General features: G+C 35.5%; 1 protein-coding gene across 4 annotated transcripts in view; it reads right to left on the bottom strand.

The window, feature by feature from the left end:
- MALRD1 (MAM and LDL receptor class A domain containing 1) overlaps positions 1-27,414 on the bottom strand; it is a 1,140,778-nt gene that overhangs the window by 521,768 nt on the left and 591,596 nt on the right. For all 4 annotated transcript variants that reach the window (XR_011976660.1, XM_072651641.1, XM_072651639.1 and 1 more), the window contains 2 exons: positions 6,645-6,801; positions 1,695-1,805 (listed from right to left, as the gene is read on the bottom strand). Coding sequence is in view for 3 of the 4 variants with exons in the window: in XM_072651641.1 (XP_072507742.1) it covers positions 1,695-1,805; positions 6,645-6,801 (268 nt within the window). In the remaining variant the exon portion in view is untranslated. The remainder of the gene's footprint in view (positions 1-1,694; positions 1,806-6,644; positions 6,802-27,414) is intronic.

Genomic DNA, 27,414 nt, shown 5'->3' with positions numbered 1-27,414 from the left:
AAATCAAAAGCCTAAAAAAAGCAAATCATAATAAGAAGGATGAATACTGTACTTTCAAAGATCATAACTTGAGTTTGAAGCAAACAAGCAAACCAAGGTGATTGGACAATTATGAAAACACTGCTTTACCAATACATTCTCTTATTTTTACATCACGACTTTTAACATGAGGTTACTAAGCAGGTTTCTCTGATACTCCATAATAGTTCCCTGGGCACAAATATCTTTCAACACAGGAAGCTTTCTCTCATTTTTAGTGAATTTAGAACAATTGTCTGTGAGCTCTAAAGAATAATGGGCAGACCAAGCTGCTTTGATCCTCACACTTTATCTTGAGCATAAACTTTGTTACTTTCTCCAGAAATATGATGACATTCCACTTTAACCCAGTTGTCATCAGGCTTCCCAAATTCACTTCCAACCTACATTTTCTGTTGCGTTAAGAGATAGAGGCCAAATGTTTTACTCCCTTTTGTGCTTATTTGTGAGGTATTGTGTTTCAAGTACACAACTAGTGGGATAGGTTACCACCATTAGATCTCTCACTACAGTAAGGAGATGAATTAAACAGATTTTCAATCATTTCAAATTTCAAAAATTTGTACAAGAGAAATGCAGCATTTTCTTTTAGAGCAACTATGCAATGACAAAAGAAAGCAACAATAACAACAATAAAAAATAGAAAAGACATGAGAGCATATAGAGTCATAATTCCTGTAAAGGAACAATTAGGAAAGCTGTAAAGACTGTGTGCCTGAGACAAATATCTGGATGGAAAAAATATGTCCATTATATAATTTTTCCTCAATCAATAATAATTGAACTGAGTCTATCTTTTAAAAAAATGTAAATCTCTCTGTGTAATGATTTTTCAATAGGTCTGGTTTATAAATCATAATTTACTGATGTTAATATTAAAATCCATTTAAGAAAGAACTGATGGCATCTGAATGCAGATTAGAGCATATTTTATTTTTCTTAGAGGTTTTTTGTTTGTTTTCTTTCACAACATGACTAATATGGAAATATGTTTTGCATGACTGCATGTGTATAACTGTATCAAATTGCTTGCCTTCTTAATGAGGGGGAAGGGAAAGGAGTGAATTTGGAACTCAACTTTTTTTTTTTAAATCAATGTTAAAAATTTTTCATGTAATTGGAAAAAATAAAAAAAAAACATATTTATAAGCCATGGGAATATACAAACTATTCACTATGGGAAGATACCCAAAGAATAGACAATAATCTACCTCAGAATTGTGACTGTCTTGTTTCTGATTTCTATGCCCACATCCCATAGTGCCTGGCAGATTGTATTCACTTAATACATGTTCGCTAGGTTAAATCGAATACTACTGTGATCATTTAGGGTAAGGAAGCAGAATGTTGGTTAAAAAAAATGATTTATACATACATATTATGCATGTATGCAGAGAGAAACATAATGAGAGGGAAGATTAGAAGGAAGGAGGGAGAGACAGAGAGAGAAAAAAGGAAAAGAGAGAGAAAGAGAATTCATAAGTAATCAAGAGTTGAATATACATGGGTTTACCAAACAGATAGGGGAAGACGAGGTGAGAGAAAAATATATGTGGGTATGAATTTAATTCAGAAAAATATTATGAAGCAAACATAAAATGAAAAGTATTTCTTCAACAAGAAACATTCACAGTGAAAATACTTAGATTACAAACCTGAATATTGGACTGAATACCTAAAAACACCTCTACTCTTTTCCACTGGTCACCCTGCTGGCCAGTCTGTGCCCAAAGTTTGGTTGTAACATTACCACTCTTAATGAGTACCTAGGAAAAAAAATAATTGTCTATCAATAGTATTTAACTATAGTATTTAGTTTTAACATGCTTTAAATATGCTTTCAAAATCCCACCTTCAAAGCTTCTTAGAGAATTAACGGAGTCTGTGTTCCCTTTGTATACGTAGTACTGTTCAGTAAGGGTGGTAGCAATAATAAAAATCATAAGAATTATTATTATAGAATAATGTTGCATCATATCTTTCTAAACATTATCTTATTTTATAACAACTTTGGGAGATAAGTGCTATTTTTGTCCTCATTTTACAAGTAAGGAAACTGAGAAACAGAGAAATTAAGTGACTTGCCCAGGATCATATAGTTAGTAAATGGTTAAGGACAGATTTGAACTCTGGACTTCCTGACTCTGTCCAATGTTCTATCCACTGCACCACCTACCTGCCTCAATGAGTATTTAATAAATGTTGCCTAATGAGAGTTAATATAAATGAATATATGAGTGTATATTGTTTGAAAATAATCTATGTCATTGGTTAATTTATTAATCATCCATCAAGCATGAAGCGTTTTTTTTAACAACATTTTTGAAGACTGTGGAATAGAATTTTACTTCTCAAGACTGAAATGACCATAGAAATTAGAAATCAGTGCTTTAACCCCTTCTTTTTAAAGTGTGGAAACTGAAGTTCAAAAATATTAGATGCCTTCTCAATCTCAGTAACAATACAATTATTAAAAGATGGGTTAGATTCTGGGTTTGTTTTTTTTCTAGTTTGTTTTTCCCAAAAGGAGAATTCAGATAAGTCTCAGCAGGTACAAAAGTAACATTAGTTTATTGGCTCCAAGCGATGATAGAAATTTCTCTTTATGATGGCAAGAAAGAGACCTTCAAGGGAACTACTGATAATCATGGGAAAGACTAAGAGAAGTTAATGGCTCAAAATAATTGACTTAAAGGATCTTTAATTTATTCCTTTGGAACGTTACATTCTTTGACATCCAAAGAATCATTTAAAACATGTTTTATGGAGCTTTGGACTTCTGAGAATAAAGCTAACTTTAATGGTTGCCACCATTATCTTTCTTTTTTTAGAATAATTTTCAAGACATTTTTCACAAAGCCAAACTTTCTGATCTTCATGCAAAATACCACCTCTTTCAACTTAACTGTCATAAAATTCTTGGTCCATAAAATTCAAGTTAATTCAACATATTATCAAAGTCAGCAAAAGCACATTTTCTAACCAAAAAATAAAAAGCTTTTGTAAAGAGTCATTATAAGGAATGGAAAATGAATGCATCTGTCTGCCTTCCTCTGATTTTCACATTTTAAACAAAGCACTCAAGGGAAAGAATATCAGAATCTGCAAGAATTTAATATCTCATTATCCATGCACAAAATGATTCCATTGTTGCTTATAGAATTAGCATTTTCATTGTTCTGCTATATTTGTTTCCTAATTTCTGACGTAGGTTGACAAAGCACCTTCTATTAATATGACATTTTCCTCAGGGGAAATAAAAGAACATGGAAAATATTACTAATTAATCTCATAATATCTATTGTTCATACAGTAAACAGTTCAAACCATTATCATCTTATAAAAATGGAACCCAAAGTTACAAGATACAAGGTGGCCTGACCACATCTGATTTGATGCCAGTTAAAAAGGGTACCTTGTCTCTATTTTAATCTATTTAAAACTCTTACACTTGTATTTTTTTTTTATAAAATTAGGAACATCTCAGAAATTACAGTTAAAGTTTCAATCCCAATATGACTGAATATTAGAGTGTTGAAGTGGAAGATTCCTTGGATTTGGAATCAGAGGACCTTGTTTTCCCTCCTGTTTCTTCCACTTACTGCCTAATGACCTTAGGCAATTCATTTGACCTCTCTTGCCCTTAGCTTCCTCAAATGTAGAAGGGGATTGAATGCATAAAGTCCTGTCTGACCCTAAATCTACAATCCTAACCAAAAAAAAAAAGCCATCCACGTTGCTTTCTGTAATTCTGTAATTCCTTTTTCAGTGCTCCAGGTCAAGTACAAGATGAGGTAGACAAGAGTAGAAAGGAGATGTTGGGCAGGGAGAAAGGAGGAGAAGAAAGGAGAGAAGGAGGAAGGGAAGGAAGTGTTTTAAGTTTTAAAAGGACCATATGTTTTATTAGTTAAACATTTCTTGTATGGTATTCTTTCCTATTCCTTGAATCTTGTGGAGTTTCTTATTGTTCATGACTGCTGAGTTTAAAGTAAAAAAGAAAACAAATTTTCTGAGGATATTACGCTATCCTTTAGGTAAAGCAGCCTTTTGAAATTATGAAGAAACAATGAATATGAGTGATTATTTCTATATTAGCTCACACTAGTTTATCCAATTAATCAATCCATTAACAATCATTTTCACATAACAATGAATATTATCCTGGGGAAAGACTCTTTATCTCTCTTTTTTATCTATCTATTTATCTATCTATCTATCTATCTATCTATCTATCTATCTATGATATATCAATATTTAGCACATAGATACTGTATCTATCCATCTATAAAGATAGATATCAGATATAGATATAAATAGATATTTGAATGCTGATGGGGGTATAAAGGACAGAGAAAGGGAAAGAATGTACAGGGCCCTTAGTCTCTACCAAGGCACAACACTGGGGACTAAGAAAGAAACGGGCAGTGGAACCTTAAAATACTTAGGTTAACAAAAAACTTATACAGATTTTGTATTTACAGTTCTCCCCTAGAGCTAGACTGGTACCAGACTGGTTCCAACTCTCCATATTTTTGTGGCATACAGAATATGGGACAGGCCCGAATCTTCTTTAAGATACAAAGGTTGCTTTAGCAATTTTTCTGCCTGAATGACTTGCTTTTTAAAAAAAATAAAAAGTGGGAGATTTTCTTTCTGGAAGATTTCCCACACAAACAAATGGGAAGGAGAATGGGCTTAAGTTAGATGGAAAATCTTTTACCATGATGAAACATTACATTTGACTTATGAAAATGAATAATATGTTAAACCATCAAATAAAATGATCATTTCCCAGGGCCTAAAAGTAAAACAGGATGAGCCTAAAGGATATTATATGGTAGTCCTAAAAAAAAAAGAAGAATCTACTATTTCTTTTTTATTGTGAGAATGTGTTTGTCTGCTAAGTGATGACAATTGGTAGCGGTCCTTCTGTGACAGAATCAATATTTACCAGGGTCCTCCTAGCCCATGTAGGTTAGGCTAGTTCATTCCCTAAAGGGCAAGGAAGTTGTGCTCAAAATATATTTGGCAGAGAGCACTTTAGGCATAGTTGGTAATCTCAGGTTGTTTTTTCAGCTTCCTGGTCACCTAAAACCATAAAAGGTTTGCCCATATAGAGCCTGGACCATTTGTACTAGGTCCGAAGACCCCAGTGTCACCAGATTCTGCCTTCCTAATGCAATATGTTTTCTGGTATAATGCGGAATGCAGCTAAGTGTCAGACCCTTGTTCAATAACCTTTCAATACTATGGCCAAGTCAACCATTATTCAATTGTTAAATGACCCAGGAGTATCTAATTTTGGATCTAAACTACCAGGGGCCTGGTTTGAGAAAAGTTATACCCCAAAACATTCATTCTAGTCATACAGGAAACAGTTGAATCATTGAATCATGTAATTTGTCGTAAGGACTACACAGGACTGTTAAAAGAGCATTATATTTCTAGTCACAGTACCTCATTTCAAACCCTGACTTTGCCACTTGCCACCAGTGTGACATTGAACAAGTTACTTAATTTCTTTGAGTCTTGTTTCTCTCCTGTATAAAGTGAGGGGGTTACAGAACAGATGTGTTAATACAAGGCTTACGACACTTTTTAGTGTACCTGAACCAGATTAAAATGTATTGAGAGAGACAGCTAATAAATAAGGATACTCTATAATTATAACAATATTGATATGTAAATATACATCCTGTGTAGATCTTAAGGTTGGTCCTGTTCAAATTTGTATTTGGCCTCACTGCAAGGGATGATACTATGGTCCTTTTCAACTCTAAATCTATGACCTCAAGTTGGGAGAAGTCTAGAATCTTAGAATACTGAAGTTATCTACTCTAACCTCCTCATTTCACAAGAAGAGGAGGAAGAAACTAAGAAAGCTTAATGACCTGCCCAGTCCTGTTTTTTTCTCATCATCAACCTTTGATCACCCTACTCTTCTGCTGGAGATCGTCTCCAGATTGAGAAAGTCACGCAACCATGCTTAGTGGATTCAAGACATATTTAGGTTATGAGGCAAATTGGCCAAGGTCATATATTGTTAGCTTGTGGCAAGGCCAGGATGAAAAGTCATGCATATGACTCTACAAGTCAGTGATCAGTTTATTCCCTGATACCTAAGGGCAGGTGGAATTAATAAAGATTGGCAGCATCACCACAAATAATATATTGGGAATTCTGTGTGGATGTGTACACTTCAAAGCAATTGGGGGGCTGCCATTTGCGTAGAAAGACCACCGGAGAAGAGAACATTGTGGTAAAATTCAAAACAATTGAGCTCATGGCTTTGTGTAGGTCCATTTTACCACACTGAACTCAGACTATTGATTCTAAAAACTGTCTGATATATTCTAAGAATCAGATTGACTTGCATGGAACTGTAACCTCTGAGAGATGATAAAGGTCATAATTCATGTACAGAAATTTACTTCTTTGGGTCTTATCCTTGCTAATACTTTTCTCAGTCATACCATATGGGAAGCAGTGAAGTGTTGATAATTGTTCATTTTCATTTATTAGCAGGCTAGGTTTTAATAAGACTAAATTACAGAATATGAATTTTCATAGAGCAATTCTGTAAAATTCAATTGCTGAAGCAGTACCTGGAGAGAGCCAACTGTGGCTCCGTTCATGTGATTCCAAAACACTATCCTACATTTTGGCCCTGTAAGTGAAATAACCGGAGTCATGATGTCAGCAGTGTGACCAAACTTTCCATTTGAACTGTCGGCATAGAGATAATAGCCATCTGTGGTGTTTCTGTAGAAAGGAAGGATTTGTTTTGTTAGAAAAAAAGAAATTATAAAATTAGTAACAATATACTAGTGGGCTACTTTAAGGTTTTCAAAGGACTTTCATTATAATAACCCTATTGAGGTATGCATTACAAATTATCATCTCCATTTTTTCAGATAAAAAAACTACACCCAGACAAGTGAAGTGATCTATCCATGACTATATGCTTTACTAACTGTGTGACCCTGGGCAAGTCACTTAACCCTGTTTGCCTTAGTTTCATCATCAGCATTCAGTTTGTGCTGTCCAAAAGGTGGTTGATGATGCGGAAATGTAGCACAGGAAAAAGCCTGGGGCTGTGTACACAGATCTCAGATTTCATCTGCAGAGTGATAAAAACTGAATCAATAGAGATGATGAGGTAATCAAGTGTGAAATGTACAGATGAAAAAGGAGGTCCCAAAGAGAACTTGGGATATATCCAAATTTAGAGTATATATATGGTAGGGGACATGGATGATTGCAAGGGTAATTTACATGGGAAGATCTTTACCATTTATTAATAGGCCCATGTGATCTGCCTGGCTCACATGGAAGCCTGAGTCACATGAAGCCTGTGGTGGAAGGGGTTTGCTGAATGGGTTGAACAGAAAGGGGTAGAGCTGGAGTACAGCTGAGAGGAAGTTAGTCAGAGAGCAGTCGGAGTTGGGAAGGGCAACTGGCTAGTGAATGGGAAGATATTGTTTGTGATTTGTTTAAGGGAGGTGGTTTTGTGGAAAGTGTAACAGAGGGAAGGCTTAAGTCTGGTGTTGCCCTATGCATTGGGTATAGATTTTATTACTATGATGGATTTGGCTTTCTAGTGTCTGAATAAATGTTTTGGTTCTGTCTTCCACATAAAGAACCTGTTGTATTCTGTGATTCAGAATTGCACCAGGATATTCATGACTGCCATAGGCACTGTGAATATTGTGTTGGTGCTACAATGATGATCCAGGAAAGGAGACTGGGGAGAGTTCAGAAGAAAAACCAAGAGGAAACAGTTCACTTACTATCACTACATGGATGAATTTGAGATATGTGTATACAGCCCCAGTATATTAGCCTGTTATAGACCAGATACTAAGCTAGGCACTGGGGATAAAAACACAAAGAATGAAATAATCATTTTCTTTTCTTTTTTTAAAAGCCAAGGAAAAACAAAGTTTATTAAAGATTTGCCATATTGGGTTGACTCTTAAGGGGCCTAAGCATTTGTAATGCTTGCATTAACAAGAGGGTCAGATAGAATCTCAGCTAGACAGAGTCAGAGCTGGATTGAATCTGAGCTGAAAAGATCATTTTCTATTCACTCATAATATGCACTTAATATGTACTTTTTATCTTGACCTCTCTGCAACATTTGATACTGTTGACCACTCTTTCCTCCCAGATGGTCTTTCCTTTTGGGACTCAGTATCAACAAGTACTTAGGAAGTGCCTATAATGGACCAGGTACTAGGTTAGGCACTGGAGATACAAATACAAAGAATGAAACAATCCTTATTCACAGTTTATATTTTAATGGGGAAACAAATTTATGTATATGTATATATACATGTACACACAGGTGTGTGTTTGTGTGTGTGTATGTATACAAAGTTAATAAGCTTATACATTAAACTTTAAATAGAAGGTAATTTGAGAGGAAGGGTACTAGCAGTTGGGAAGATTGAGAAAGGTTTCATGCAAGAGAACTATATCATAAAGGGAGGGAAAAGGTACTCTCTGAGATAGATACAAGGAGGAAGTGCATTCCAGGCATCAAAGATGGCCAGTACTAAAGCAGAGAGATGGGAGATGGGAGAGTCATGAGTGAGGAATTGAGACAAAAACAAGTCTGCTGGGTCAAAGAATGTGGGAAGGGAAGTAATATCCAATATGATTGAAAAGACACATTGGGGCCAGGTTGTATAGGGCTTTAAAAGCTAAAGCTAGAAGTTTATATTTAATCCTGAAGTAAAATGAAGCTGTAAAAATTGTCAGTTGAACAGGAAAGTTATATGATCAGAATTGTATTTCTGGGAAATTTCTTTGACATCATTGCAGAGGATGTATGGAGTGGGGAAAGAATGGAGGCAGGGAGAGCAATTAGGGGGCTGTTTGCAATACTCAAGGCAAGTGGTGATGAGGGTCTCTGAAAAGAGAATGAAGGTGTCAGAGAAACAGCAGGTACTGGCTGGGATGTGTGGGATGAAAGAGAGTGAGCAGTGGATAAATAGCATTATTTTATTATAATATTATTATTATGTATTATTAATATACATATTATTATAAGGTCATCACATTTGTCAATTAAGAGATCACAGGTAATTTTGGAGAGAGCATTTTCAGTTGAACGATGAGGTTAGAAGCTAGATTGAAAATAATTTAGGAGTAAATGGAGGAGAGGAAGGGGAGGCAGGAAGTATAGACAATTTGTGTATGTGTGTGTGTGTGTGTGTGTCTGTGTGTGTGTGTGTGTGTGTGTGTGTGTGTGAGAGAGAGAGAGAGAGAGAGAGAGAGAGACAGACAGACAGACAGAGACAGAGACAGAGAGAGAGAGAGAGAGAAAGAGAGAGAAAGTTCATCTCAAAGTGCATGCAATATTCCACACTGATAGCCCAACACTTTTCCCTTCATCCATTTATTTAAGTGCTTTTAAAAGCAATAAACAGATATTTATTTTCCTTCCCTTCTCTCATTAAAGGAAAAAAGAAATAAAAGTTTTAGTAACAAATATGCATAATCAAGCAAAATACCTTCACTGACTGTATGTGTGTGTATGTGTGTGTGTGTGTGTGTGTGTGTGTGTGTGTGTGTGCGCGCGTGTATGTGATTATGCTCCCTATTAAATCTATTACTTCTCTGACAGGAGGTATATAATATATTTCATCAGTATTCCTTTGAAATCATTTGCATTGATCATAGTTTTTATATTCAAAATTGATTCTCTTTACAAAGAGAATTGTTGCATTGTAAATTATTCTGATTCTTCTTATTTCCTTCTGTATTTCTCTTCTTTAGTTTATAAAGTCTTCAAAACTGTTTTCTAATGTTAATATTATGTATAAATTGTTTTTATTTTTCTGCTTATTTAACTCTGTATCTATTCATAAAAATTTTTCCATGTTTCTGAAATAATCTATTTCCTTATTTCTTTTGAGAAAATAGAGTTCTGTCACATTCAAATGCAACAATTTATTTAGTCATTCATTAGTTATGGGCATTTTTATATTTTCTAGTTTGTTTTTTCTGCAGTAAAAAGAGTGGTTTTAAATATTTTTATCCATGAAGGACCTTTTCATTTTCTTTGATTTTTTTTGAGGGGGGAGAGTTACATGCCTAGCAATGGTATATCCTGGTCAAAGGTCATGCAATATTTATTAAATTCCAGGAATATAGCTCTAAATTGCTTTCTAGAATGGTCATACCCCTTCACCTTCACAATACATCAATGTGCCACAGCCTCCCCAACATTGAAAGTTTTCCATTTTTGTCACCTCTGTCAAGATGGTTGAAGTGAAATGGAATCTTAGAAATGATTATTTAGTATAGATATCTATCTTACACTATAGGAAAGCAGAGGGGAAGGGAGTAAGCAAGGGGTAGAGGGATGATAGAAGGGAAGGCAAATGGAGGAGAGGATAATTAGAAGTAAATACTTCTGAGGAGGAACAGATTCAAAAGAGAGAATAGAATAAATGGAGAGGAGCAGAATAGGATAAAAGGAAATATAGTCAGTCTTTCACAACATGATTGTTATGGAAGCGTTTTGCATGATTACACATGTACAACCTATATCAAATTGCTTGCCTTTTCAGTGGGGTTGGGTTGGGAGGGAGGAAAGGAGAGAAGTTAGAACTCAAGGTTCTAAAAACAAATATTAAAAACTGTTTTTCCACGCAACTGGGAAATAAGACATACAGGTAATATCCTACAAGAAAATAGAGAAGAAAGAGATGAGAGAAAGGAAAGGTGTAATAGAAGGAAAGGCAAACTGGGGAAATGGGCAATTAGAATTCATGATGTCTTGGGGTGAGCAGAGGGGAAAGATGGGGGAAAATTTGGAACTCAAAATCTTGTGGAAGTGAAGGTTGAAAACTTAAAATAAATTAATTAATTTTTAAAAAGAAGTGATTGAGTATCCATTTTTCTACTTAGTAATGGCTTGGACTTTTTAAAATTATGGATATGGATAAGAAAAAAATCTTCTTTAGAATCTGGAGTAGAGGAAGATATGGATATGATATCAAGTGTTTGTGACAGGAAGAAAGAGAAGGCAGGTCATGATGAATGACCCTGATTTTCTCAGAAAAATGAAAGTCAAGCTCCTAAGTAAGGAGGGTGGAGATAGACATTTATGGGGGGCCTGAGAGGAGAAGAAAAGGTGTGAATAACCACTGACCTAAGATTCAATTAGTGAAGGGGGAGCTGAAATTAGATTATATAAATATGCAGGTGTATCTACTTAGTAAGATTACCACTTCCTTCAATTCCTTTCAGCAGTACATGAATAGAAAAAGACAGGGTGTAATATAGGATAGAGGTCCATTCATACTTTATAGATGGTATAGAAATCTCCATCACATAAAACTCTCAAGAAGGCTGACCTGGCTGAAAATACTCTAGCTCACTGTGGTTGTTTTGGCCACCACAGAATACTGCCTGTGTTATTTAATGTATGTGAGTGTCTTTTCTTCTTCCTTTTCCTTTCTTTCTTTTTCTTCCGTTCCTTCTTTCTTGCTTCCTCCCTTTCCTTTTTCTTTCTTTCTTCTTTTTGGCAAAATGCAGCATAGATGCAATGAAGGATAGGATCTGTGAGAGCAATGAGCATCTGTCTTCTCTAGGACTTAATAAAGTCACTTAGAAGTCAATTAATACTTGTTTATTGAATGAATAAATAAATGAAGAGGATGAAAAGAGGTAGTAAGTACACAGGAAAAGAAGTGGGCCCACTGTCAAGTCAACCTTGATCTGGTCAAATGATTTAACATCAGAAGCTGGTATCATTTCATCAGTGGAAATGACATTTAAAAAGAAGACATTTTTCTGGGTCTGGAGAACAACAGCATGGCAGATGATATTTCTCTGATCCCTAGAATCTCTTGAACCTCTCTAAAACAGAAATTATGCACCAAAAAGAAAAGCAACTTTAGCTGTTTCCATGGTCTATGGCACCCAGAATCCAAAAGAAGCTTTAAAAAAACATAGGAGCTGCTGCTCACTGACCTTGAGTTCACTCAGCACCCCTACTTCATCTCCTATACTAGCCAGCAGTGGAGAGGCTGCACCAGCAGGCCCCATGACACAATACAGGCTCCTAAACCCTGGTCCCCTCTCCTTTTCTCCAATGTCATGGAGACCCCATCTCCAGAATGTAGAAGCTTGATTGGGTCTCATTAGCTCCTCTTTTTGGAGGTGAAAAATCTACATGTGTTACACATCACATATGCTTCCATACTTTTTCAGCGTATCAGTTGTGCTTTTTCTCCTGTCTAAAAAATTTTTCTTTATCATATGGGGTGTCTTTCTCAGAGGGTGAGGTGAGGACACTTGGGATAGTGTGGTGATATAACAAATAAAAAAATCTTTTATAAACTTATTTTTTAAAAAATCATACAAAAATTTAAGAGGCATTATCATTTGTTTTGCCACTGTCCTCTAAGGATCATGGGTCCTTTACATCCAAATTCAATTGAAATCTTTTGTTGTGTGTTGTATCCCTCATTAAAATATGAGCTCCTTTAGAGAAGGGATTATTTTGTTTTTCTATTTTTATCCATAGCAGTTAGCATACTACTTGGCACATAATTAAGCACTTGATAATTCTTTCCTTACTTCCTTTCTTCCTGCTCTCCCTTCTCTCCATCCTCCTTCCCTCTCTTCCTTCTTCCCTTCCTTCCTTCTTTCCTTCCTCCCTTCTTCCTTCCTACTCATTTAAGTTTAGCTTCTCTTTTTCCTATTCACAAAACATGGAATGATTCCCATTTAGTTCCCTGTAGGTTTTTTACAGTGTGCAAAAATGCACATTTTCCTTAGGCCAGAATCTAGGAACATCCAGAAACCAACTCTGAATTCCCCCTTGTCCCTGCCTTGTACAAAGCTACTTTCTTGCTCTTGCTTCAAACATCACATCACTCAAGTTATAGCTTTTACAGAGAAATCAAAGAGCTTCTAAAAAAAGGAGTTTTTGTTCAAAGCAGTAAAGAAAAGAGGAACCTGAACCATTTCTGGAATGATGTACCTTTACTAGTACCTCATCTCCCAAATTAAAGTGTGATATAAATAACTGTTTATTTGTATATATTCAAATATGTATGGATGTATAAATTTATACATGTACATATATACACGTAAAATTTGTAATTTTAAGTTAAAATTAATTGAGAGCAATTGTGTTTTGAGAATTTCTCTCTAGTCCTTGGGATCACTGGGGACATGCTGGGATGATAGAAAACCAAACTGAAAACCATTAAATTAAGCTGTAAAATCAGAAGATTTGAGTAGATGACCCCTACAAGTCCCTTTCAGCTTTGAAATTCTATGATTCTGTTTTTTGAAATTTTAGCTCACTGTGATTACCTTGCTCCAATCAAAAGGCATTTCCATTTGGCCTTTCCAGTTTATGAGCTCTCCTGAGTACCCGGGGCAAGGCATCAGTGGGAATGGTCAAGGAAAAAATGCTATTATCTGTTAATCTGGGAGTGTTTTTAATTAGATTCAACTCTCCATGCCTTTATCACATGTCTGTCATAAATGTAGAACCCTAGACTCCCCTAGCTGGATGCTAGAGGAGAGATAGCATTTCTCTAAGAAATTGTTTCTCATTGCAAGGGCTTTGTATTGTATTAGGGGAATAAGAGTTTACTTTTAAACAGTCCTTTAATGTTTACAAAGTACTTTCTTCATATGACTGTGAAGAAAAAGCTTAAGTATTTTTCTACCCCTTTAGCAGATAGGAAACTGAGGCTCATTGGAGTGACTAGCATAAGGCTGTGAATACATTTTAAAATGAGGATTTTGAAACCAAATCTGGAGACAGCATGGTACTGTGGAAAGGGTATTAGATTTGGAATCAGAGGAATAGAGTTTGAATTCTGATACTTAACTATGTGACTTTGGACAATCCATTTACCTTCTGGCTTCATGTCCTCAACTGTAAAATGACTAGGATAGGACTCAATGGCCTCTAATATCCCTTTTGGTTCTAAATCTATGATCACATGATCCTGTGGTTTTCCTGAGTCCCAAAGAAGTGGTGCTACCCACATGGCTTCTATTTCCTTTATTCTAATATATAATCTCTTTAAGGATTTTTTTTTTTCTGTTGAACTGATTTCAGACACAGAAGTAGAGAACATTGGGTATTTAAAAAAAAACAGCATAGTTCATCTAGTCCAACCCACACATTTTTCAAATAAAGAAACTGAAATGGGGGGAAGAGAGAGAGAGAGAGAGAGAGAGAGAGAGAGAGAGAGAGAGAGATTCTTATGCAAGAATTAAATGCATTTAAAGTAATGATTTAAAAAAAAGCACAAATCCCCTTTAAGTGAACTGTCAGCATTGTTAAATGTGATTATTATTATTCATTGTAATTAAAAGAGTTAACATTATACAAAGGATAAAGAGTTACCCTCATAGAAGGAGTTTTTAACCTGGGGTCAGTCAAGTTATCTTTAAAAATATTTTTAAACTGTATTTTAATCTGATGGTCTACTTTTATAATCCTATGCCTTTTATTTTACACATTTTAAAACATCATCCTTAGTTGAAAGGCCTCACCAGACTGCCACTGGGGTCCATGACAGAAAAAAATAAAGATTAAAAGCACCTTGCCTTGGAGTAAAGAAGACCTTGCTTCAGGTCATTTGACATATACTGGCTGTGTGATCCAAGGTCACTCACTTCAGCTCTCAGTGTCCCAGGCAAATTTGTTAGGCAATTAATTGAGGAATGACTATTAATCTGCATTGGTAAAGAGAGTTTTCTCAAATCCAGAATGTCATAGGTCCTCATTCACTCCCCCCAAAAAGATGAAAAGATATCATTATACATATATATATATATATATATATATATAAAATTTTAAACACAATTTTTCAGGAAAATGCATTGAAGATGTTTGTTGTGGTGGTGGTTATTGATGTTGTTGTATAGAACAACCACTAAATAGATGAAGAAATATGGCATTTTCATTCAGAAAAGGACTAGTAAAATTGAATGGAAAACTTGGAGAACATAAGTTCTCCATACTGAGTTAGTTACTATGGTTATTTACCATAGCCTATTAATTTGAAAAGTTGAAAAGACTTTACTTAAATGTTCTCCTATCTAAAAACTATTTAAATCAATTCCTTCAGAAAATCAAAAAACATGACCTTTTAAGATATGGTACCTAAACTAAGAAAAATGAAATCTCTGCCAAAGTATGTACTGCCCTTATTGGATCATTTGAGAGGAAATTGACCAAAATTTCAAGCCTCTCAAATATCAACCTCAGTACCTGTCATTCCCCAGTTATATCTTTATTCCTTCGGGCTTTGAAGGCTGTTCAGTCTTCAAAAATCCCTGGTTGAAATGAATATCTGTGGGAGGCTGCACTCCATCAACTAAATCATTAGTTATCAGTTAATATAGGAGAGATTAGTTGTCAGCCACATAAGAGCAATGTCCTATGTGAAGGGAATTAGTATTGATACTTGGATGATAAGTAGTCCAGGAAGGAAAAAAGGGCATTTAGATGATGTTGTACAGAGAACTCTGGGCTAGAATAAGGAAGATTGGGGTTTAAATACTTCTTCAGATACCTCCCAGCTATGTGATCCTGGGCAAATCACTTAACCCCTGTGTGGCTCAGTTTTTCCACCTATAAATAATAACACGACCTCTATGACAGAGTTGCTCTGAGAATCAAGGGAGATAACATAGAAAATGCTTTGAAAATTTTAAAGTACTTTATAAATGCTAATTTGTTATTATTTTTATTATTAAAGGATATGAATTAAAGGATATGAGTCTGCCACTACAAACAAAGACAGTCTTATGTATAAACAATGTGCTTTCAAGATTAAATACCTCTATCTATTCCCTCAACTTTGATACTATGGCTGTACAGAATAAAATAAAAAGTGAAATATTTTCTCTAAACCAATACAATCCTAGTAGGGAGTGTCACTATGCCAAGCAACATAAATTGTTGCATAAATTTCCAACAAAAAGCAATCTATTAAATGTTAAAACACACACACACACACACACACACTTTCAGCACAAGGGAAAGGAAGGCATACAAGGCCAGAAGATAAATTTTAAAGCCAAAAACAGGCAAGTCACATTTGCATTTTAAACTTGGGCGATGAATGCTGGACCAGGGCAGCAGTATGATAAGGAGCTGGTGGTCACAGAGGCATTAATTGGGGTATATGATGAATGTGTGATTCCTAATGGAAAAATGAAGAATTACATACATATTCACTACAGTGTGGAATGGGTTTATTCAAGCATGTAGTTCAGAGAGAAATCAACAACAGTAATGATCGTAGATAACATTTCTGTCACCCATAAAATAGAAGCAGCTCCTATCAGCCTTTCTTATACAGGAAGGGAATCATGAGTTTTAGAGTGATGTATTTAATAAACTAGAACAGCACCAAATTCCAGTTCTTTAGGATTATATGGCTTTACAAGTCAGTTTTCTCGCAAAAAAAAAAAAACCCATCTGTAGGTAGATAGTGTAAGGATTATGGCCCCCATTCTATAGATGAAAAACTGAGACTTAGGGGATTTACACAATTTGCCCAAGGTCACATTGTTAGTACATTTCAGAGGTCTTTCTTAACTTCAAAACTAGCATTCTTTTTATTGTATCACAATATATCTCTGTCAAAGGATATTTAAGAAAACACATACAATCAGGGGCATTTAAATATCTGGGCTATACCTTAAAAGATAAGGATCACAAGAAAATAACACCTAGTATTTATCCAGTGCTTTAAGGTTTATAAAAAGTTTTATCCATGTTATTTGATCCTAGTAACAATCTTGTAATGTTAATGTTGTGATTCCCATTTTACAGATGAAGAAACCAAGACTCGTAGAGGTTAAGTGAATTTTCCATGTCACAGTAAATATCCGGGGTGGGATTTGAACTCAGGTCTTCCCAACTCCAACTTTAGTCTTCTATCTACTATGTCATCTAGCTGCCTGCAGCCAAGAGTGGAATGCATGGAAAATGAGCTGATCAGAATTGATTTGACTTGATTCTTATAAATCAAATCAACAGGGCTTCAAACTGAAAAGAGAAGGAAACAGTTATTTCTGTCTACTAAGCTAGTTACCAAAGAAAGTAGCTACTATATAGTTAGAAAAAAAAAGCGATTATGACACCTAGAAATACAAAGGAAACAAACTAATAGAAAGGTGAAAGCCACAGAAGGCATAGCCTTAAATGTCTCCACATAAAAGTATACTGTATAGGAAACAAGCAAGATCAATGATTCTAAGACAATGAAATAAACTGGGCTTTATCAGCAGCACGGAGACTTAATGGAATATGTGCCATGACTTGAATATGACTCTTGAAATATATGCTTTATATAAAAAAATCAGGAGAGGTAGAAGTGGATGGTGTATCTGTGAGTAATGAGTGTGTATTTCACAGGGACCTAATAGAAAATTTTCTATTTAAAATGATCGAGAAGAAAGAGTAGTTAATAAGCTTCTGGATTGTTAAAATGGCATGGTCCTCTGGTGTCAGGATTGCTGAAACTCAGAAAGAACCAATGCTAGCAAAGGACAATTTTTTAACGATTTCTGAGCTTTCTCACAGAAAAAGAACAATCCGCAAAGGGATATGCCTGCTTTGGGGGACATATCAAACATTAATAGCTAGTGACATAGAAGGTGGGGATACTCTTAATTTTGTTTTTTCCTTTGGAAATGATCAGTGGACTGGAAATGAGAGAACGAAAACTATTGAGCGTTGAGTGACAAATAAGAGAAAAATAAGAAAACATTTAACTTCCTTTGAGGATTCAAGTCACCTGATTCAGAAAAACTAGAGTGATGGTTACACAAGAAACTAACTAACGTAATTTTTGAGACACTCATGGTAGACTGGTAGATAAGTAGAAGACAGGTGCTATTGTTAAACTAGATTTTAGTAAAGCATTTTTGAAGTGTTTTATACTATTATTGTGTAAGACAGATGTTGGGTGGATAATAATAGAATTTGATGAATGCACAATTAGTTGATAACCAGAAACAAAGGGTAGTTATTTATGGTTCACTGTCATCATGGAAGAAGGCATCCACAAGGATCCTTTGCTCTGGAGCTATGAAGTTAATCATTTTTATTAATGACTTGAATAAAGGGATAGATTTTATGGTTATCCAAATTCCAGATGACATGAAACTTGAAAGGATAACTAGTGTGTTGGATGACATAATCAGGGCTCTTACAAATCTTGACATCATTTTAGAATATGATAAGAGTTCAATGTAAAGTTTTGCACTTGGTTTCTGAAAAGAAACTGCATGTGTATGAGATGACGAAGGTGTGGCTTGATCACTATCCATCTCAAAAAGAACTCTGATTGTTAGGGGACCTCAAGCTCAATGTGATTCAGCAATGTGATGTGGCAGCCAAGAAAACGAATATGACCTGATGCATATTAAGAACTGCATTGTACTGTGCCCCAAGAAGGTGATATTCCTTCTGTAGTCTGCCATGCATGATTACAGCACATTTAGAATATTACGTTCACTTCTGGGTACCAAGTTTTAGGAAAGGCATCAAAGGACTGGAAAGGATGCAGAAGCTGTCAATGACAAAAGGCCTTGAGTTCATACCATAAGAGGAATGAAAGGAACTGTGATGTTAAAAGAAGAGAAAATTTAGTTAGAGTCGTAGGCACTTTCTAGTATTTGAAGAACTGCCATGTGGAAAAGGAATTAAAATCTTTTGGTTCATATTTGGAAGGTAATAGTAGGAGTAAAACTGAAAGATGCTTAGTGGCAAATGTATGCTTGATGGAAAAGGAATTATCACATCCACATCATCATCATCTAAAAATTAAGTGAGCTTTCTCAGGAGTTATTAGATTCTGCTGCATTGGAGACTGGGTCCATGCCTCCAAGTCCAGCACCTCTCCCAGTGGTCGTCAGTGTCATGCTACCAAAGAAACAATATACAACCTACTCACTAGTAAAATTTTCAGTGAAGTGCTATACTAGAGCAAAGATGAAAGTATATGAGGAATTCTTTAACATACAAACAAGATTCCAGTTTATATTCTGTATTATTTGATAGGGAATCTACCCTGTCTGATGCAATATAATGAAATCATAAAAACCTTTACAATCATTACTCAAGCTCTATAAACTGAATATCTGATATATTTAAGCCATTATATATGAAAAAGAGTTTTTAAAGAATAAAGAAAAAGTCAGTTATATCTATCATATATATTTTTTAATCTGACAGTACAGGCCATGTTCCATACCCATGGACCTTCCTTGCAGGTCCATCTCTGAAAAGTGGAAAGAGATCTGTTCTATATCACTTTTTAGGGGTCAAGCTTGTTCTATATAATTTTATAAGTGGAGTTTAAGTGCCCACATTCCTTTTACCTTTATTTGGTGATTGTGAGGTAGGACAAAACTCATTAACAACCCTAGGTCTGACACCAAAAAGAATAGTCTGTACTCCCCAAGTTATCAGGATTCTCAAAGAGTCATTTTTCCAGAAGAAATTGACATCTTTTCTGTTTCTTAATTGGGTGTCTCAAAATAACAAAATGTCTTATTTCTGGACAGATTCATATATATTCAGCCTATACAGATTTGAACAAAGCAATGTGGAGATGTTAATGGGATTTTTCTTAAACACTTACTTTTTATTTAAAGGTTTATTAATCCTTATTTTTGGATCACACCAAAAAAATTAAGGAAAAGCAATTAAAAATACTTGATCTGAAACTGTATGTAACATTTTGCTCCCATATTTCTAAATTTCTCCACCAAGAGGAGGGAAATTTTCTCCCCTCCAGTATCAAGATATGCTATTGCAGTAAAGCTTTTTAGTGTTTTTTTACATCAATTATTATATTCATTTGGCATTCTTGGAACATATGGCTAGTATGAGATCTCTTCCTCAAAGGGAATAAATATTTTAAGGACTTAGTTCAAATAATTTCAAATAATCTTCCAGAAAATTTGGACCAAGTCATGGCTCCATGCAATGCATTATTATTTCTGTCTTCCCATAGTTGTAGAATATTTCCATCTTTTGTCATCTTTGCCAATTTTGTCAGTGTAGAGTGAAACATCAGAGTTGGAATCATATTTTCTTGGTAATACTGATTTGGAGGAATCTGATGTGGTTGATGATAGTTTGCAATTCATTTTTTAAATATTCTGTGTTCATATTTTTGACCACTTATCCATTGGGGAATGACTCTTCATTTTATATTTTTGTCTAAATTTGCTATATATCTTGCAATTGGATTCTTTTATTAATTTTTAATTTTTAGTTATTTATTTTAAAATACTCAATAAGAAAATAAAAAGAAACATTATAAACTTAAATACTAAAACTAAAATTTGTTGAGAAAAAGGCAACTAGATTCTTATAAGAGATATCTGATATGCCACTTTTTCTTTGCTACTGCAAATACTTCCAAATTTTATGTAGATGAAACTAAAAGCTTTCTCTTTTGTGATTCTTATTATTCTACTCCTACCCCCCACTCTTTACCTCCTCCAGTGATCTAATTTTTTAATGAAGTAAGTGACCTTTTCCATTTAGGTCAAGAAGATCCAATTGTTTCATTAAGGAAATTAAAATCCGTAGAGTTTGTGACCTCCTCAAGATCATAAAGCAAGGGAGTGGCAGGGACTGAATTAGATACTCTCCAGATTTTCCATCCAGGATTCTTTGCACTGTTTTTCTACTCTAAACTTCATTCAACAACCACAAGGGTATTTGACCTTGAAATAACAACTATTTCCGAATTTCATGAAGTGGCTTTGGATGTAAATGGTACCTTGGCCTTGGGAAATAAAAATGAACTAATGAATATCATTTGTGGATATTTTATAAAAACCACCTAGAGAGCTTTACTAACTCACCATCCAATAACAAAGTTAGAAATGCCAAGTACTTCAATTAGTAACACTCACAGTTTGTGTTTCAAGGTTTTGCAACCCACATTGGTGAACAACATATTGAGGCCAGAAAAAAATGATTTGAAGAAAAATAAACACTGACAAATAGAAAAGCGTGCAGAAAGAATCTAAATGAAATGTGTGGTTTTGCTAAAGCGCTTTTGTGCCAATAGAAACACCATCATCAATGATTTGTAAACCGCTGAAGGTTGAGGAGCTTGGATGAACATCAAATGGCAGTACTAAGTCCCCCAGGACTGCCCACACAACTCCTGCTTGCCAAAGCTGTATGTCAGGCTCCCAGAAGTGGATGATATGAGATTTTCCACTACTCCAATATGCATCCAAGCTCCAAATAAATACAGTCTCATGGGATTAAGGAATTTTCATTTCTGACCTGAACCATAACCAATGGAGGAAGAGTCATGCAGAGAAAACTACCTACCAACCCAGAGATGTTTGTCTAGTGCTAAACCGTCCCATTGAAAAAATCTTTTAATTCTATAAGATTTATGTAGTCTTTCTTGTAATACAAAGTATTCCATAATCACCTCTGGTTACCAGAACCAAAATTGTTAATCTTATGTATATAAAACACAGTCAAGGTAATCTTAAGAAGAATTAAAACCATCAAATTTACAAATATCTAGGCAAATGCATGAACTGTTGTTACTAAAATAATGAAATGGTGAAATATCTGACTTATATGTCAGTTAGGCATGCAAATAAGCCTATACCTGTATGAGCGTGTAGGAAAACTATGCATTTTAACCATATTACAAATGTGGATCTGGAGTAAATGTTCATTGAATGAATGAATGATTTTGCCAACATATGAAGACCAGCGATTTGAACTCCAATGTTTGGATTTGTTTTCTGTGTTACAAAATTCCACAATTCTGCTTTGGTACATATGGGGTTTTGTTGAGCGGTGTGGCCTCTCCCGTCTGATTTTTTTTTTAATTCTAGGAATGAAAGTGAACTTGGAAATCATTTAAATGATAATAACAGAGGCAATTCCCAACACAGAAAGTTCAGATGCTTAGGCATTTAAAGAATATGTGTATTTTAAATATGTGGTTTGAAAATTCATTTAGGCATTTCTAATCAGCTCACAAGTGGTTATTTGCTCCTTAACTTGTGAGTACACTTCCCACACTTGAAGGCACGGTTATGATGATTCATAGGCTACCTTAAATTTAACTATAAATGTGCTGAAAAATGTTCAAATAATTCAAGGACAAAATGAAAAAAAATTCATATAATAGTAAGTCTTTAAGCAATCTCAAACTATTCTGTCTTCAAAGAATACTTGAAATTTTGGAAACACTCGTAGAAGCTATGTTAGGCTTCCTATAATACCTGCTCAAACTCTTATTACGTGCCTTTTATTTGCCAGGCACTGTATAGAAAAAAGAGACAAAATATAGCTTTCAATCTCCTGGAGGAGACAACATTTAAACAAACGTACACAAAGCAAGCTATATACAAGGAAAATAGGAAATTATTAACCAAGGAAAGCACTAGAGTTAAGAAGGGTTAAGAAAGGCTTCCAGTTGAAGATGGGATTTCAGTTGGGATTTAAAGGAAGCCAGTGAGTCAATATTCAGAGAAAAGGAGGGAGAGCATTCCAGGCATAGGGGACAACTGGAGAAAATATCAGGAGTTGAGGGGTGGAGGGTCTTGTTCCAGGAACAGCTGGGAGCTAGTGTCATAGGATTAAAAAATAGACATGGGTGGGGGGGGGGGGGGGGGAGGTTTAGGTGTAAAAATGACTGCAAAGATAGGTGGAATCTAGGTTATGAAGGATTTTGAATGCCAAGCAACCTTCTTTTTAATTCTTGGAGGCAACAGGAAATCCCAGCACTTTACTGAGTAGGGGATAGGTTAAAGTGATTTAATTGGACCTGTGCTTTAGGAAAATCACTTTTACAGCTGAATAGAGAAAGCATTGGAGTGGGGAGAGACTTGAAGCAGGCCAACCTACCAGCAGGCTCTTGCAATAATCAAAGTATGAGGTGGTAAGGGCCTGTACCAAAGTGGCAAAAAGGGCGGAGGAGAGAGGGGGCATATTGGAGAGAGGTTGCAAAGGAGAAATTGTCAGACCTTGGTAACGGCTTGTCTGTGGGGGGAGAAACAATGAGGAATTCAGCGAGACTCCAAGGTTGTAGCCTGAGGAACTGGGAGGATGGTGTTGACCTCTGTAGTAACAGGGAATATAATGAGGGTTGGGATGAGGGGAGTGGAGGAGAGGGCTTAGGGGAAAAGAGGAGCTCTGATTTGGACCTGTTGAGTTTAAGATGTCAAATGGACAACTAGTTGAAGATATCGAAAAAGCAGCTGGAAATGCAAGATTGGAGGTCAATAGAGAGAATGGGGCAGAAAATGTAGGTTTAAGAGTCACCAGCATAGAGCTGGTAAATTAAATCCATAGGAGCTGATGAGATCACCACATGAAATAGTACAGAAAAGGGCCCAGGACAGCAAACTGAGAGATACTTACAGTTAGAGGATGTGATCTGGAGGAAGAAACCAAGGAGATGGAAGAGCGCTCAGACAGGAAGGAGAAGAACAAGGAAAGAAGAAAGTTTCAAGGAGGAGGGAATCATCAACAGGATAAAAAGGCTGCAGAGAGCTCAGAGAGAATAAGAATTAAGAAAAATAAGAATTGGATTTGGCACCTAAGAGAACATTAACTTCTGACATAGCAGTTTTGGTGGAATGATGAAGCCAAAGGCCAGATTGTGAGGAGTAGAGAAGAGAGGAGGAAAGTGGAAGAAACTATTATAGATGGTCTTTTCAAGGACATTAGCTATCAAAATTGTTTAGCTGGGATCAAATGAGTGTGTTGGTTATTTTCTGGATAAGTAAGACATGGACATGTTCATAGGCAGTAGAAAATGAGCCAATCAGAAAAGGAGAGACTGAAAATAAATGAAAAAGTGGGGATGATGGAGAGGACAACTTGGTCTATACAGAAGGTAGACAATATTTTATCACTTTGTGGAGAATAATTTATGTGTCTACCTCCAGATTGCACATTTAGTTTAAATAGTTTTCACTACTTCAATTATTTTCCATGAGTAAGGTATGTATACTACCCAAGTAAGTCTTGTATATGCCCATGGCTTATCTAATAGACACAGTGGTTGGAAAGCATGGATGGATATGATATGAGGTCAGAACACCACACCTCCTTAAAAAGTAGGAGAAACAACATGATACCTGCAGGGAATGGTGGACAAGTTTCCTGCAGCTCCACTAAGTTAGACACTTGATGTTTTATCATTAGGAACACCTGAATGGAATCATATCTATCTGTGCCATTATAGATTGTTGGTTTTAGGTGTACACAGTTTCACAATATTTTTTTTTTTTATCCCTTGAAGTAATGGGGAATTGTACAAGCTTATGTTCACAGTCTTGACCCCTTCCTGCTAACTGTCAACAATGAATAGTGAATAAACTCATTTCTCCAAGAAAAGACAAAAGTAAAATTGGAGAAATAATGCAAATTAAAATATGACAGTAAAGTATAATAGTAAACATATAAATAGTTGTTATAACAATATGACAATTATTGTCATTTTTCAGTTGTGTATGCCATTTTGTGACCTCATTTTGGGCTTTTTTTTTGGCAAAGATACTTGAATCATTTGCCTTTCATTTTACAGATGAGAAACTAAGGCAAACAGGGTTAAGTGACTTGCCCAGGGTCACACAGTTAGTAAGTGTCTGGGATCAGATTTGAATTAAGTCAATGAAGTCTTAAGTCTTCCTGACTCCAGGCCCAACTCTCCATCTACTGCATCATCTAGCTGCCTTTACATGAATTAATAAATCTTTACATAAGAATGAGATGAGTGTAAATCAAGGAAATGTTGAGGAGCCAGCTTCCTCTCTTTGCTTTCAGGTTTGAAAATCTTTCTCTTCTCTTTCTACATCTGAAATTGATCCTGAAGAAAATCTGAAACCACATGTCTCTCTTGAAAAAAGAATATAAATTTTTTCCATCTCCAAAGATCTTATAACAAATCTTTCCCTCAAGTAGGCATACTTACCACTGAATAAGAGATTCTCTAGCAAAATGTCTCAGATTTGACTATAGACTCAGATTATTTAGTACATAGGCTTAGCAACTTTACTAGCAATAAGCAAAGCCCTATTTGGAGCATTTCTATAAAACCATTGTTTGGGCATAAAATGTATTTACAGCACTATCATCAATTGGAATTTATTTCAACTTTCTTTATCACCTTAACAGTACTTAGAATAATTATTCTAAAGAAAGTCTGAAAAATGTGACTCCTCCTGAGCTACCCCACAAAAGATTTTGATTCTCCCTCCTAAAATAAGAGGTCCTGTGTCTCTTCAATTTATAAAAAGATATAAAAATGATCCCACTTTGTAATACTCTGTAAGTAAATCATAAGAAACCAGGAGGTGAATCAAAATTACTACTCTCATCAAAACATATGAACCACTTCAGAAATGGGACATAACTTAAAAATCACATAATTAGGCACTAGGTTTGATTCTCAGAATAAGAAAGTTGCTGACAACACTTTATGCTTTATGGAATTCAAGGAAAATCAGACACAATGGAACATAAGCTGAAAACTGTAGGGGACCTTATTGATAATCTATTGAAACTATTTTCAGTTCAGTGGAAAGGAAACAAGCGCAGAGAGGAGAAACAACTTTCCTCGGGTCAATCAATGATTTGAATGTAGATTCTCTGAAAGTGTGACTATTTGCTTACATTTTTATAAAGGATATTCTTCACACTTATCCAGACCATTCTAATAGTAAATAGAAAGTCTTACACTTGGGTTCAAATTAGCAAATTCTTAGGTACAAAGAGTCACGTCCAGATTAAAGTTTTGAAAAATAAATATCCAAGGATATTGGGTTATTTCAGTCTCAATATGAGTCTACAGTGAGATACGAAAGACCAAGAAAAGGTAACATAAACTTAAACTCTATTTAAAGAGGCATAATATGGTGGACCAGGGATTCGATAACCTTGGTGTTCTTTGCCCTGATCAGATGACATGCGGAATATTATATTTCACAATGGGTGCCATATTTTAAGAAAGGACGATGATAATCTAAAGAGAGTCCGAAAGAGAACTAGTTTCATGAACATACAGCAACAGCAGCACCACAGTAAGGTTTGCAAAGCATTTTACAGAGATTATCTCATTTGATCATGCCATATGAGGATCATTTGAAGGAAATGTGAGTATTTATCCTGAATAGAAAACTTAGGAGAGAGTTCTAGGCATATCTTTCTTAAAGGATTTGAAAGGTCACGTTCATAAGGTATTAAATTTTTGGTGGTTTGTTCCATAGACTAGATCAATCTAAGAACAATGTCTAAATGCTGCAAACAGATATTTTTAGGATTGATGTAAGGCAGGCCTGCCTCTGTCTATAATCACTGATGATGGCTGTTGGCCACGGGTCACATGACAGCTGTCTGAAATCCTTTGGTGGGTCACAAGTGGCTCGAGGACCATATGTTGTGCAGGACTGATGTAAGGAAAAATTTTCTGACAACTACATCTATGCCAAAAGTGAAATGGTCTGATTTAGGAGGTAGGAGATTACCATTTACTGAAAGTATGCAAGCAAAGAATGACTGATCACTTGTTGGTCATTTCATTGTTTTTTGTCTATTTTTGGATTCCCCAACACTGAGGACAATACCTAACACCTGGCATATCACAAGTATTTAATAAAGCTTGGTGAATTCAAACAGAAGTTGGACTAGATCCTTTCCAACCCAGTAACTCACTGATTCTGAATCTAGCAGTGCTGCTACAGTACCACTCATTCCGTTAAAAACAATGACCAATCATCATTATAGCACCCATGATGAAACATGCTATACGTCTCCAGAGACACAACTGATAATCTCATTGCATATGGAAGTATAAATTTTTCTTTATTATTCGGGGGCAGGGGTATCAGTAAGCACCCCAACATACACAGGGGGGCCTGCTATCGCAAGTTCTTTGTTCTACTTTTCTAAAAGGAAAGGCACTTTTTGAGGGGTTAGCAATAAGTTTAATAAAGTACATGTATCCTTCAATTAGTTCAAGGGGAAAAGTCAGTACCCTGAAATTCAGGGAAAATACAGAGAAATCAAGAGTCACAGACATGCTTCCAAATGATTGACCATTAACATACATACATCTTTACCAGAGAGGGAAGCACCAAACATCTGGGTTTTCCTGCTTAGCAGCTTCCCAGAGTCTCATCTGGCACACAAACCTTCTTCCAAAAACTAAGCCCCAAAGTAAAAGAGCACCTCAGAGTGTTTATACACTTTTTAGAGCCAGAGGGCATCAGGAGAATCAGTGCCTCATTAAAAAGAGGTGTGGGCCTTGCTACAAATTTTCCCAGGCCCATCAATGAGTGGGAAACAAAAACAAAACAGCAAAA

This window comes from Notamacropus eugenii, chromosome 3 (genome assembly GCF_028372415.1).
Source record: "Notamacropus eugenii isolate mMacEug1 chromosome 3, mMacEug1.pri_v2, whole genome shotgun sequence".
In the NCBI taxonomy this organism is placed as follows: Eukaryota; Metazoa; Chordata; class Mammalia; order Diprotodontia; family Macropodidae; genus Notamacropus; species Notamacropus eugenii.
Note: the sequence above shows the minus strand (reverse complement) of the source record. Positions and strands in the feature narration are given on the sequence as shown.